This window comes from Lampetra planeri, unplaced genomic scaffold (genome assembly GCF_965212315.1).
Source record: "Lampetra planeri unplaced genomic scaffold, kcLamPlan1.2.h2 scaffold_1661, whole genome shotgun sequence".
Classification (NCBI taxonomy): domain Eukaryota; kingdom Metazoa; phylum Chordata; class Hyperoartia; order Petromyzontiformes; family Petromyzontidae; genus Lampetra; species Lampetra planeri.
This window is the reverse complement of record NW_027614394.1, coordinates 12,218-26,872: the sequence shown is the minus strand read 5'-3', so window position 1 is coordinate 26,872 and position 14,655 is coordinate 12,218. Positions and strand designations below refer to the sequence as shown.

The 14,655-nt window shown below is 44.2% G+C and overlaps 1 protein-coding gene across 1 annotated transcript; it reads right to left on the bottom strand.

The window, feature by feature from the left end:
- Positions 1-60: 60 nt before the first annotated feature.
- LOC144739696 (coxsackievirus and adenovirus receptor homolog) lies at positions 61-10,347 on the bottom strand (the record flags this gene model as incomplete). The annotated part of the gene is given in 11 exon segments (XM_078622617.1): positions 61-117; positions 119-309; positions 312-346; positions 1,281-1,419; positions 3,089-3,211; positions 3,312-3,467; positions 6,327-6,456; positions 6,458-6,487; positions 6,489-6,512; positions 6,514-6,534; positions 10,150-10,347. Coding segments are annotated over 11 exon segments (1,104 nt in total), but the record flags the coding sequence as incomplete, so codon positions are not given.
- Between the last annotated feature and the right edge of the window lie 4,308 nt (positions 10,348-14,655).

Here is a 14,655-nt window from a genome sequence, read left to right as displayed (position 1 = left end):
TCCCGCTCCCTTCCCTCCGTTTCCCTCCCCAGCTCTCACGGTCCCTTCACAGAGGCCATCTTAGACGATCGACCCGTCCCGGTTCTGGGCAGGGATCATGACGGGGATGGCCCCCATAGCGACTGAGGTTGGGACCGGCCATCCTAGCACCGGTGGGTGGGGGCAGAGGGGCGTGGCTCGGCGGCCTCTCAAAGTCCTCTGATGAGGGAATCTTGTCGTACTGGGGCTTCAGGGCGTACTCATGCAGGTTGGAAGGAGACATGGACCCCAGGGAGGAGCGCTGGCTTGCCCACAGTGAAGCTGCGCGCCCGTTGAAACGCGGCTCTTAGGTGGAGGGACGTCCTCTCTGAGAGGAAACACAGACAGACGCACATTTAGACATGAGCGCAGGAGCGTTAATGGAGCTTAACTCAGCGTCACAGGAGACAAATTGACGACTGAAGGATCGTCACAGGTGGAGGTTTGATGGCACCAAGATATTAAACGTCTGGCACTGGCACGGCGAGGAAAACAACGACTATGAGTCGAGCTGGAATCATTTTCAAGAGCGGAACATGGTTTGACTGGATAAAGAGGAACAAATAATTGGAGGCGGGCGGGTTGATTGGTTGCGACAGTGTGTGCTGCTGCTGCCCGCACCGAGTGTGTATCGGCCTGTAGAGACGGAGCTGAGCAACCAAATGCAGCAATGCCCTCGACTCCCTCTGCCACCACATTAACAACTAATAAGCAGCAATAATCCAGTTAAATGCTCGACCACACTGAGCCTGAGGGGCCAGCGCTCGTGCTGTCCATAGCTCCATGCTGTGGTGCTCTCAGCAAATGTGTGTGTGTGTGTGTGTGTGTGTGTGTGTATGAGACAGGACCACTGGTCTAATCCTCTTTGTCCTACAAGCGTGAGCAGTGTCACATTGTGGTCTTAGACAGATTCAGCTCCGCAGCAGAGTGATAGTAAGCCCAGGGGTTTGTACAGAGCCTGTAGGCCGGATGGAGAGTTTGATGGTGGGGGAGGGGGGTGGGGGTGTGGGGGGGGGGCGGTTAGCAGCAGACATGACACAGGATCCACAGAGCAAACAAAGCTTTCAAACTGATTACCACAGCTGTTTATTTGAGGAGCAGTAAAAAAAGAGAAACGCTGATGGCGAAAAAGAGCATTTTCCATGGTTGTTGGATGTGTGTCTGCATGCATGTGTAGGAGACCAGAGGTCATTGTTATGGAGATCTTTGAGCCAACAGCAGACAACCCCAGACTAATTCCTCATCTCTTTCAGTGTGTGTACCTTATCTCGTTGCAGATTTCCTTCTCATACTTCTTCCTGTAACGGGCACGGCAGCAGCAGAAGAGGATGATGGCAATAATGATGAGGATCAGTAGTACAGCAATTATGCCTGCAGCGATGAAGCCTGCAGTGTTGGGCGCTGAAAAACCCAGAGAAGGACAAAAAGGGTTGGAAGATTTGAGAAATGTAAAGGGATGGTGTCCCGCAAAGACATCAAAATGTGCTCGACTATTTTCTGAGTGGTGCTCTTGGGGGTGCATCTTTTTCAGCTATGTGCAAATGATGCTTCTGGCATCAGCACTTAAGACTTTCTAAGCATCAAGAATTTCACACTATGGTTTTATTTTTCATTACCCAATCTGTCGACATGAAGGCTCATCCAAGCACCAACACAAGCGTTTGCAGGACAAGTGGAAGATACATCACTATGATATCCTCCACACTATTAGTTTTAATAAGGAAATGACTCTATGCACCATCACTTCATGGGTTGTGGCAAAATGTGGATAAAACACAGAAATATGTGTATGTATGTATGTATGTTTTCAGTTTCTTGTTTTTAAAGGTAATCAATGCAAGCAAAGAACAGAGCAGTCTGTACGGGTGGGGCCACACTACAACATGACTGTAGTTAAAACAAAACAGACAATTAGTTTTCCCCACTGTGCAATGTGGTATTACAACATGCTCATCAATAAATGGAATTTTACTCCTGAAAGTAGTTAGTAAAGTAGTACTAGTGGTAAAGAAAGACTGGACCAGTTGTCAGCAACAAGCTAAAACAGCAGCAGGAGACAAGAGACACCGACAGGAGGAGTTCATACTACTGACACCCGACAGTGTCGAGTTTGTGGAATTCATTTTAGATTTGGGAGATTTTGGGGTGAAAACTCCCTCTATACTGCTGGACTATTTTAAATGAAAACTAATTAACTAACTAACTAACTAAAACTAAAACAAACTTGGAAACAAATGGATTAACATTTCTGTTCCACAGACTGAAATCTGTATGCAGACATCTTATCTTGCAAACAGCCAGAGAGCCTGTTCAGGACATGTGTCCTGTGAAGGTTCAGTCTGAAGCTCAAAGGATCAAAGAAAGATGCAAGAATGAGAACTTATGGCCCATTCTTCAGTGCAGTAAGTCTAATGCATATTGACCCTGAGCACCTAAAAAGAAAAGAACAACTGTTTGCAGGTTTTGGACTGAAATCATGCTGCTGGGCAGAGGACACACCACTCACATGTGAAACCTTGTCCCTTAGTCCCACTAGTGAATGAGTGAGTCCAGACTTTGTAGTCTATCACAGCTGGTGGCGGGTTTTTAAGGACGAATCTAAATATTCCAGTTAGTTAGGTCCCCATATAAACACTGAAACTGGTTATAGAGGAAGTAGAGAGATTTCTCTTTTGTAACAGCCTAAACTGTTCTGGAGAAAAAGAAACTTTGGGGAATTTATACTACAGTCAATTTATGTATTATTTTCGACAAACTCAGTGTGCTGAAGCCTCATTAGCTTCAGATAAACACCACGACTATGGATGGTGACCTCCAATCACTCAAAGTGAAAAGCACATTAGGAGGAGATACTCAAGGGCAGCACAGTCCTTTCAGCCTGTCGTCATCTTAAAACACACTTTAATCATCTGTCACATGTGCTGTGGACTCACACTCAGTCAAAAAATGTTGCTATTCTCCATTTGATGGGTATTGAAAACCTTATAGTGAATGTGTGCTGAGTTCAGATCAGTCTGACGGTTGAAGACATGGACTACAACAGTTCGGTGTCACGAAGCTGAATACTCACGAGGTGTCACATTGAGATACAGTACACATTCCTCAGTGCCAACTCGGTTGCTGGCGGTGCAGCGGTAGCTGCCAGATGCGCTGGCAGATGCGTTCCTCACATTAACTGTGCCTGCTACGGGATCTGTAACCCCAGTGAAGAACACAGCATTTCAGGGATGACATGTGAATGGTCCGTTTGTAGGACGTAAAAGACAGTTTCATTAGCTGGACGGTGACGTTACCCAGCACAGCGGAGGCAGGCAGCAGCTTGCTGTCACTGGTCTTCTCCCATCTGTATTGCAGGGGGTTGGTGCCCTCATTAGATAAGCACCTCAGCACAATGTCTTGGCCTTCCTGTGTGGTGCCTTCCACATAGCACCTGGGTTTGGATGGCTTCACTGTGGAGAGAGAAGGAAAAAAAGGGAATAAATAGCAGGCACCGCCAGCACAGTCTTCCTGCCAACAAAGCTGGTTTTTTTGTATTCTTACACACTATGGACGAGTTGTGTGTGTGTGTGTGTGTGTGTGTGTGGTGCACGCCTAAAGCAGCGTCATCAGCGTAATGAGCACAGTAATCAGAGTAATTGATACAGCAGCTGTCATTACACAAGGTGTCACTCAGGACGGTGGCGATGAGGAAGGAGGGCACCGTGTGACACTGGACACACATGCACAGAGTCTCCAGGGTTCAAGATGGAGGCAAAGCTTTCATCCTCAAGTGTGCACACACTCCTCAGTCAGCCTGTGTGTTGGCAGGAGATGAGATGGGGGATTCAAAAACAAACAGCTCCAAATTGAAAGCAGACCAACTCGAGCGAAACCCAGACACTCAGTAAGCCAGGCGAGGCGGGGTGGGGGTGGGGGGGGGATGTTTGGACAGAGAAAACGTGGGGCCACTGTCCAACTCTATACTGTGTATGCACTGACAGAGAGCTGACGTCATGCTGTGGGTAATGGGTTCAACAAAAACCCTGAAATGGGGCTCTGCAGATCTGAGCCAGGTGTCAGACGGGGGAGGTGGGGGGTAACTGTAAGGATTAGTAGATGTGTAATAAACAGAGAGGACAAATTTAGTGAGTGCTGATGGACAGACAGATGGTGGAGTGATGGGGGACAAGGCTACCCTGCTCCTAACTCCACAGGCCTGCACAGTGTCGCTCACTGTAAATGTCAGAGGGATGGGACGTTTTGAACGCAACCTTTGAAAGGGTGAAAGTCAACCGGACACGTCCAAGGGCTGTAACGCACAGCCTCTCACATTAGGACTGCTGTCCAAAGCCCAGATTTATTAGTTTGAAGGGGAGGTGAAAGAAGAAGGTGGGACATCAGAGAAAGGACACAGCTAACCTGTCTCTGTGAACAATGGATTGAGATTTATGAGCTGCACAAGGCGATTTTAATGAGCTAGATCACAAAGAAGAGGCAGTTTGTGGTATTCACTGTCATCAGTTCAAAAGCAATGAAAGATTGAACAGTAATGTGAAATATCATTGGCCAGTAGGCACTCAAAGTCAGACTGAGATGGGGGGTGTAGATAGATACTTTATTCATCTGTAAAATGTAAACTTTTTGTGAATGTGACGAGGATGTGTCGAGAACGTTAAGATCACAGGCAGCGTGATGATGCAGAGAGGAGGATGGGCCCAGTATGAAAGTGAACAGTTGTGAGAGTTGCTGATGTGCAGCGGTGGCCAGCAGGTGGGTACTCTCCTTCAGTTAACTTCAACGTCCAGATGGAAGCTGAGGAGAATGCACAGATGCTACATCCTGTACAATACATGCACACAGGACGCCACGTGCACTCTGGGTGTCAGCACGCGTACACCTGGATGTAGCAGCATTCACGACAAGGAAGAGCAGCACACTGCAGATACCTTCCTGGGACCATTCACTTTCTGACAAGATCAAACTGAAAGTAAAACCGCAGACCAGGCAAGATGTCGTCGCTTCTCCTTGTCAATGTTTCTTTGCTTGGAACACCCCAGCCCCCGGGGTCAATAGCAGCCTGTCAGCCTCTGTAGCCTCCAGCTGTCTCCTCCTCTCAAGCACACGTGAGCTAGAGCGATACAGGTCTGCATAATAATCCCATTAAGAGTTTATTCTCATAGCAGTGACTTAGATGATGCTGTTTCTTCACAGCAGCTTCCAACTCAAATCCAATAAGGTAAACGACAAACTGTCAGAGTGAAGAGCACAAACCACTAAATCAAATATGCTTCACAGCAGACACAGGATCATGTGGTACATGATTGGTCCGGAGGATTTTTCTTTGAGGTTCAGTGGTTTTCGTGATACATTCAATCGATGGGCATTTTAGTGTGTACTGAATACTTAAGTTCAATACCAAGTAAATGATTTATTGATAAATATCCAACCACCGTTCATGGCCAAACATAAAGTCTTTAACTCTGAAGAAATGACAAACCAAACGGTGACAGTGAAACAAACAGCGGTGCGTCAGTGAAGCTACACAAAAACCTGCTTGTTTTCTGATATTTCAGGTTTAGCTGGTAGTAGCAGATTATTTTGTGACCAACACGTCAACAAAAGCAGCAGCCATTTCATGACCCGTCTGGTAGAACGTGTTACACACAGATGAGTGCACTGCCTTGGCCGCTGTACATCTCTCGCACGTGTTCCATGTGGGTTGTTTACCAGACATACGGGCAGCAGGCACAGTTTCAGGACGCATTTCACTTTTGACATCATTTACTCAGTTGACCAACCGTCACACAGGCCACTGTGCCTGAGTGTGTGTTTGCCTAAGAAGTGAGTCATGTGAATTTTACACGTCTGTGTCAGCCATCTCAGTGAAACAGAAAGTCAGCTGACGGACTTAGTTTCTAGGGTAACTTCACTTTTTCAAAATTACATTTAACACTCGATACATTTAGAAAAAAGTCATGTATAATCTACAAATAATATAAAATAGTGCCATAATGACAACATTACAAACAGGCACTGCAAAACATCTTGTATATGCCCAATGATAACTTTTAAACCAGAACTAGTGAATTAGTGACAAAAAGATGATCATTTTAGACTGAACTGCGAGGGTGAATACAGAATTGTATCACAAAGAGGGTGGTGCAACTACAGCCTCTGGGAAGGTTGTGCCCTCCATTTTTAAAAAAGGGATTACATATGCGGCCAGCAACAGGCATGTGATGTGATGCAAATACATTTGTTGAGCGTGACTATAACTAGTGAAAGGGACAAACTGTGGTGTGGTGTGTATTCTGAGTGGTTCTACTCACCCATAACAATCAGCAGCATCTTTCTGCTCCGGATCCCAGGAGCCTTCTTCACCTTACACTGATAGGTGCCCGAGTCAGAAGACTTCAGGCCTGTCAGATTGATGGAGGCGTCGCCATTCTTAGGATCAGCAGGAGTTGAAGTGTACTCTACCCTTCATGGGGAGGATAGTAGTCCTCATAGGCCCTGGTCACCAGAGTACAGGATCACCTGGCCATGGAAGGGAGAGTTTAGGTTAGGTCTCAAACCTATTTAGAAAGAGGTGCTTGCTTGGACCTACTGAATTATGAAAATAAAGGCCTTGAAATGTCAGTCGGGTGCTTTCTGAAAAGCAGGGTCCTTGCTCACTGAACCCACCAAATTATATGGAAGAGAGAGAATAGCGTTGCCTTATCTCAGCAATGCCCTTCAGTTCTGGCAGATAACACTGCTTTGCCCTTTCTCTGCCGAAGAGAGATGAAAGGTGGAACAAACAAAGACCACCACTGTGGAGCCAAATCAACACCTGCTGTGTCAACAAAGGGCAAGAACACACTATTTTGTCCAGATCACCTTCTTACTCACCCACAGAGCCCACCGACACAGTCTGGGTCCTGAAAGCGGTGAGGAAATGCCTAGAAATAACGGTAAGATGGAGCCAACAAGAAGCTTTGTCGCTCCAAGTAGGGGTAATGGAGGAGGGGAAATCTACACCATGAGGAAAAAAGAAGGTAAAAAGTAAAGCAAAACAATAAAAAGAGTTCTCATTCTCTTTCAAAGGTCACTTGCATTTTCCTCCACAATTCCCCAGAGACAAGAATGAACAGATTTTTTCTGCTGCCACACCAAGCAGATACACAGCAATACCCCTGGGTAGAGAGAAGGAAAACCAAACATGGCAGGGGGAGAGAGGTAATAATGAATCCTTTAGAGGAGGCAGAGCACTCGAAGGAAATACAAAGGAACACAAAACAAAGGGAAACTGAGTCGGTTGGGTTCTCGTGTGTCTACAGCAGGTTGTCCTTTCTGCTTCATCTCCAAAAGAAGAGATTCTGGAGCTGCAAGCAAGGCATGCTCACAGTGGGGGATGTGCTCATATTGCACATATTAACTATGTAAACAGGTAATTCTGTTTAAAATTCCACCTGGTTTTTGGAAGGGGGGGGCATCCTCCCAATTTCACTGGGGAACAGAAAATCAGCAGTAATAACAGCGATATGTAAACTGAGACCAGGCAGGAGAGGAAATTAAATTGCCTCAAGCTCAGTCAGACTCTCACTTTGGCTCAAACACTTCACTGACAGATGAGAGTGTTTATACACATGCACACCTCTGGCAGAAAAAAAAAAAAATCGGTGCCCCACAATAACCTTGAGAATCCTAATCCAATGAAAAAAATTTCCATAAAGAGCCTGGGGAATGAAAATGAAAAGGGCAAAATGAGTAGACAAGCTGGCGAGGCTGGAAAGGACAGACGAGCACAACTGTCTGTGTGCTGCAATTGATAACAGGCACTCAGTGATACAATCGCCACCTGGCTGGGCATTCTCGGTGGGACACAGATCCTCCAGCAGAGGCAAAAGATGTCGACTGCCAAGCCTTACTTTTCAGCAGACACAAAGATGAGGTCAAAAGATGAGGTCACTGCCATATGAGAGGGAAGAGGAAGAAGTGCAGATCATTTGAGAGGCAAAGTAGAGAGCCACCATACCTGTATACGGCAAACGACCTGCAGAGCTCAGAGAGGCTTTTCACTCGAATAACTCAGTGCCTCAAGCTTTTGCCAAAACAACAGAAACGAGATTCAAAGCCACTTTAACGAGGACAAAAAGAAAGTCCAATTTCTCCTGAATCACTGTCTTCACCCTGCATGTCAGTCCTCCAATAAACTGTCAGCACATACAATTTCTGTCAGGGTAACCTTTAGTAGTAATCAAATGCTCTGCTGCTAAGCTCAAGAACAAACGTGGTGGTAAGCACAGCACAGGATGCAGCAATGCAACAGATTCATTTTTATGAGCAAATTCCTCTCCTATTCACAGCTCTTGGCTCTCTTAATTGTTTTCTTGGCTGTTCTCACAGTGGAGGTTCATACTCGGGGCCCACCCTCCTGGCTGGCAACAAGAGCCAAAATGCAAATGGCTGTTACTGTAGGCCTGTCTGGCATCTCACATTCAAACCCAACAAAGCAACATGCATTAGTGATGCTTCACCACCCTCTAAAAGACCCTGATTATATGTGAGTTGTGTCAGATGGGGAGGGAGGGGGCGTTTTGTTTTTGGGTTTTTTCCCCCCCCCAACTTCATTCTGGACTGAAATGACGCCGCAGAGTTGTGGATGCATTAATGCAAGGAAAACAATTGGAATACAACATCCACTAGTATGACTAACATTCATAAAGTGAGGCTTATGTGAACACGTCAGGCACAGCCCACACTCCATCTCCCTGCTAACAACAAGTTTTTCCAAACTATGTGACCCTGTGCGCTGGTCATGTGAGCCACATCACGGATTCATCTGATGGTAGTGGTTTCTTTAAGAGCAGGTCAGGCTGAATTTGCTCATCTCGAGCTATGTGTGCAAAGGATCACCATGGTTTCAGAGCATCCAGGACCCTCCGGCTATGAATCTTTGCCTTCGTTCTCATTTCCCAGCCTGACCTGGGAGCCTTGGTCCGAGCAGAGCTGCCTAATCCTATTGAACACTGTCACATGTATTAAGCCGTGCTTAAGAATTAATATACTGCTAATTACAAAGACCTCACTATTGTGCATGACTTCATGCTGGTTAAAGGCTAGTATGCCAGGATGTGGTTATATAGCAAACATGATTTAATAGGTCAAGGAGAACAAAACCAGTGCCAGTTTGAATTTCTGAAATGTTTGACAGCATTCATGTTCACAAGTATGGAGATAAGAACTTTAGTAAGGCAGGAAAATATTAAGATAATAAATAGAGCTATAAAGTGACAATAAGTAAATGTTATAGATAAATTATATTTAATCTTATGAACCAGATGAAAATGAAATTAAATGACAATGAAAATTCAAGAGGGATAACTGAAGTGATGTTCCTAAACATCACATATTTTTAAACCTGAAAGATGATATCTTCAGCCCCCAACAGCATATTTTTCTCCAGAACAGCAGTCCCATCAGCCGGTATTTTGATATTCTGACCCCTCTGGATGCTAGACAGTAAGATAACAAACTAAATAAAGTCAGTAAGTAAAAAATAACTAAAAGCTGTTTGAGAGACCAAACCATAACTTTGCCTTTAGATCAGTAAACACAGTAGGCTGGAGAGAGTGTGGAGCTATACAAACATCCATATCATGATGACCTATTTCTAATGTTTGGTCAAACCTACCAGAGTCAAAGGACACTGGGTTAGAGACAGGTGAGACATCAAACCACTGGAGTGATCTGTTTCTATAGCAGAGAAACCCTGGAAGTATGTGGGGGTCCCTCCTCAGGACTGAGAGCCATGCTGGAATGGAAAGCCACTGCCTGGGATAAAGAGCTCCCAGCACGCCACTGTGTGTTTGTATGTGTGAGAGAGAACAAGTGCATGATAGAAACGTGTGGCTCAACTTTCACTTGCATAATGTAGGCGTCACTTAAACGCCCCGAGGAATATGCATCTAAAGTTCAATTGTGAGTATAGGCTCTCTAAAACAAATGTGGTAGAGCAAACTAAAAAGAATAATGTTGGAGACGTTTTAAGCATTTTACATAAGTCTAAAACTGAAGTTTGAATTCTCTGAATTATGAAGATGATATAATGAAGTATATAGTCTAAAAAATACAATGTATTTTCAATGTTTGTAGTGGAGCTGCACGTACCACTTTGTCTTCATTTTGGTTGTCAGAGGACAGTAAGCTCCACTCGATATCCAGTGGCCCAGAATCCTCAGGGCCCAGAATGAACTGACAGTCCAGCTTCACACTCTGACCACTGGCCTTCTCTATGGACGTTGGCCCCGTGGAGGTGATTTCCAGACCGGAGGCCGAGCCTGTGCAGAGAGACACAAAGGCGAGAAATTATTATATATCAGCACATCAAGGGAAAATAATAGGAGAGGAGAAATAATAAAATAAGGAGATGGTTCCATCTCTAGTTGGTGGACCACAAAGAGATTTCAAGCAAGAATGAACATTTTTTGTTGGGATCTGTTTCATTAAGAGCAGCTACTTGCTTTGTAGAAAAACAGGCAGTGTTTCACTCATAAAATAAACATGACAACATCTTATCTGAGACGCATGGTAGCTCTTAAAACATGCATAATGTTAGTCATACGGCTAAAAAACAGACTGGAGGAGCAAAACACAGCTCAGCTGAAGGAGTTGGTGATAACTGGAGCTCTTCACCAAACTGGAGCAAACTCTTAAGTATTTATTCTTAGAATGAATAAACATCATTTCCTGGTGCCGTCAACTGCGCTAAGATTCTCCATTCAATAAGAGATTTAAAACCCTAGGAACATGGTCCATAGAGAATGGAGTTGTCACATGCTACAGACATTAAAATCCTTCTGACAGCTCTCCACCTTGCAGTCAGCAGGAGCTTTAAAAAAAAAGAAGAAGAAGTGACGCCAACACAATATGTCACTGCTACAGCACACTGTAAATGTGTGACAGCAAATATTTATCATTACAAGCACATGACACCAAACTGATGAATTTTCTGCAAATTCACTTCATCCATGTGTGGGCAGAAAACATACAAACACAAAGCATCTGTAAAAGCCACATCTGCATATCATTTAGCTGCTGGAACTGAATAATGTGCAAAGATAATTAGTGAAACAGGAACTGAACCAGGCAACTGAGTAAACAACCTTTGTTTACAGGAAAATTACCCTCTTTTTCTGCAATGTGTTCCACTAAAAAAGGTTTCTATAAAACAGAAATAAGTGCATGCATCAACACAAATTGGCTTCAACACGCCGTAATTTAGAGGCTATCATCACCCTTTTAAGTGTATGAACCACACACCATCACTTCAGTCCAACAACCCACCTGGCCACCGCTTCTGCGCTGTGAATTTGACAAGACAGCAGATGGTAGACATGGAGGTGGGTACTCTGCATAGCAGCAATAGTGGGTTGTACTGCTTTTCAAATCCCATCTGAGGATGAGCAAGGTCAAGGAAACAGACAAGATTTCCTATCAATGACAGAATGTTCCTCTTATGTGCTACTGAGACAAAGATGATATGAAAGGTGTTTTAAGATCCTGGTCCTCAGGGCATGGAGAGTGTGAACTACAGGTTCCTGCCGTGTTTCATGACCATCAGCTCTCTCTCAGCCTCAAACCTTTCTTCCCTCTAGGGCTCTGGTCGACAACTGAATGAAAACACACCGGCACACATACAGAGTGACAGTCCCCGTCACACCCACTATTGTTGACGCTCAGAGCCTGTGTTTGATTTCGCCACAAAGCACAAGCATGGTTTTACTTTCCAGTCGCTGGAGCTCCAGCTGGTCGCCTAAAACGATTTTGTACAGATTGTGACAGAAACCTTTGATGGGAACAATCGATCCCCTTCAAGCAGAGGGAGCAAAAGAGAAAACTGATGTGTCTATCAATGTCAAAATAGATATACAGCTTGGCATTTCTACACCAGCACAGAATGGAGCGAAAACAAAAAGTATTCAGCTGAGACCGTTTATCAGAGTGACACATTCGTCTGGCAGACCATATGGGACACGGTCTTATGTACCTGTTATATCATTGAAAGACCACTGAAGCTCAGGGCAAACATTTTCTTAATTACAGCTCAGCCTCTTTTATTCAGTAGCACACCAACAACCAACAGGAAATAGCACCTTTTCATGTAATCATGTCAGAGCTGCTGGTTAGTGGCTCAAGTGACAGCAGTGCCACGGCACAGGAACACACAAAACAAGTGTCATGGTCTCTTCCACATTCTGTCACAAAATCTGGCTAATGTGAGCTCAACTCCAGTAAAGGAGCTGTGGTAAATGCAAACGAGATAATCTGCATAGTTATATACAAATCACTACAAATTGCAGTGCAGTTAGTAAGGTGGTGAGATGATGCTAAGGGTTATAAAACGCATTCAGAGTATTTTTAGTGGTATCCCTGACACAAAGAGCAAATTATATGGTCGTTTTCTTAGTAATAAATGCATTTTGTCACATTTTTATTTGCCATGCATCACCGAGATGGACATTTTTTTCCATGAAATGCAAATCGCTATAATGGAGATACAAGGCCATTAAAAGCTCCCTTTACTCATTTTAATAAAAAGTCCATCTAAAAGCCTCTTAGCAGAGCAGGAAGACAAGCAATCTAACCCTGTGATGACCACCACAACGTTCTGCACAAACAGATTGTAATGAAAATTTATTTGGCTCAGAATGATCAGATGAAACCATTTCACAAAAGCCCCCCTGCTCCTCAATAAATAAACATGGAGAAAAAAAAAAAAAAGCCCCCCTGCTAGCATTTTATATCTGAGTTTAAAGATTTCCAATCTAATTTGAAAAAGTAACTTCAATTTACTGCTGATGCAAATCAAGCATGTTTTCCTGCAGCACAATCACATGATTAACTGGTGAATACACTGGTTCACAGGAAGGAATGACATATAATGTGTCTTTGTACTATTGTTAATCATAAGGCATATACAAAATAAGACAATGGCCATTATGGGCCTTTTCTGACAGTCGAACAGCTTTAAATACTGGATGGAGGAAAAATGTTGGATGGAGGGCTGCAGGCGTTTGGCTGCACACCAAACTCTCAGTGAGCTTACTGACTCCGTTCGCTCTTTGCTGCTGATTGACAAACTCTCTCCCTGTGCAGAATAATATGAAATCATAGCTGCTGAAAGAGTGATGGGAAAGACCAATTACTGCCTCACCTCTTTATTACAACAGTAGTTTGTGCCACTAGTAAATAAAATTGACATGGGATGTTTGTAGCTTCAAAACAAAGATGGCCCAGGGAGTTTAAGGACCATTAATGACCTTATATCAGCTGGTGAATACTAAAGCCTCAAGTGCTCAAACAATGATCTTCCAGAAAGATATTCAAATTGCATCCAGCATTAAAAGGTTACAATATTTGCTTGAGAGGTCCGGTAGCCAGTCCCAGGTGTCATTTGAAGGATTTTAATGAGGAAATGTTTTGGTGGATAGTACTATGAGCCGTGATTTGATGGTGGATTAAAAAGATGCACAGAGGAAATCCTCTTCCATACTTCACATCAACACCCACGCATATTTCAACAAGGCAACCTGCATGTTAATCAGTAACTGTCAGGTATCAACACATGCTACATGAACAGTGTGTGAACCTAGAGCAGCAATGACCTTAGTGAGAGCAAAGTCTGCCACAGACGGAAAAACAATCAATACAGTCAATGGCTTATACAGGGTGACCGTCAATCTTTATTTAGAGCCATCGCTTCAAAGCAAAAGTAAAAGGGCCTTTTTCCTTGAGGGTAATATAATCGACTGATGAGAGACCAATATCCAAGGAAAACCGAGTAAGTGTGAAAAATAGGCTGCAGGTAAATTCACTTAGCGATAACCACAGCACACACACAAAGCAATTTCTTTGAGCACTGCGTCAATGTCTGTAGTAAAATGAGAGTGTCGCTCTGTGCTGGTATAGGTCTCCACACAGCAGGGGACCTCAGCAGTGGGGAAGGCCACATCAGCAAATTAAAAAGTGACTCTTAACCATTCATGGCTGTCCATGTCGTGGCCTCCTTCCCTCCAGATTTTACCACTCTCTGACACAGCACATCCCAGCATGGTTACTGGGAGATGTGGAATGAGCAGGAGGAATTTAGGGTGTCAGCGTGCTCCACCCCATAGTCCGACAGCTACTCAATCATTCAACCCCCCTCTATCCCTCTCTTCCTGTCCTCCTACACTCTAACACACCCATAATTGTGGAAAGCCAGTCCCATCAGCCTCCAATTCTCTCTAGTCCTTCTGATTGTAAGCACACCACCCACCCCCTCCACCTTTGTGCGCATACAATGGGGAGTGAATCCTGTCTCCTGGCAACCAATCCCTCGGAGAAGGTTGCTGTGGCGATTAAGAGACAGCGTGAAAGAAAGGAAGAAAAAGGAGAGCCAGAGAGACAGTGAGGGACATAAAGAGAGAAAGCGGTTTAGGAGATGGAGACAGAAAGGAGCTTCATGGGGAGTTGTGTTACTTCACTACGAGCGTTTGTGGAAGTCACCAGTCAAATAATCACAGCAAAAAATGTTTTCAAATAGTTTCTCTAGGTAACTAATAAATAACCAGGAAGATAGTTTGAGGAATTGTTGTCATTTCTTTATAAACATTATAAATTCACTGTATCTTC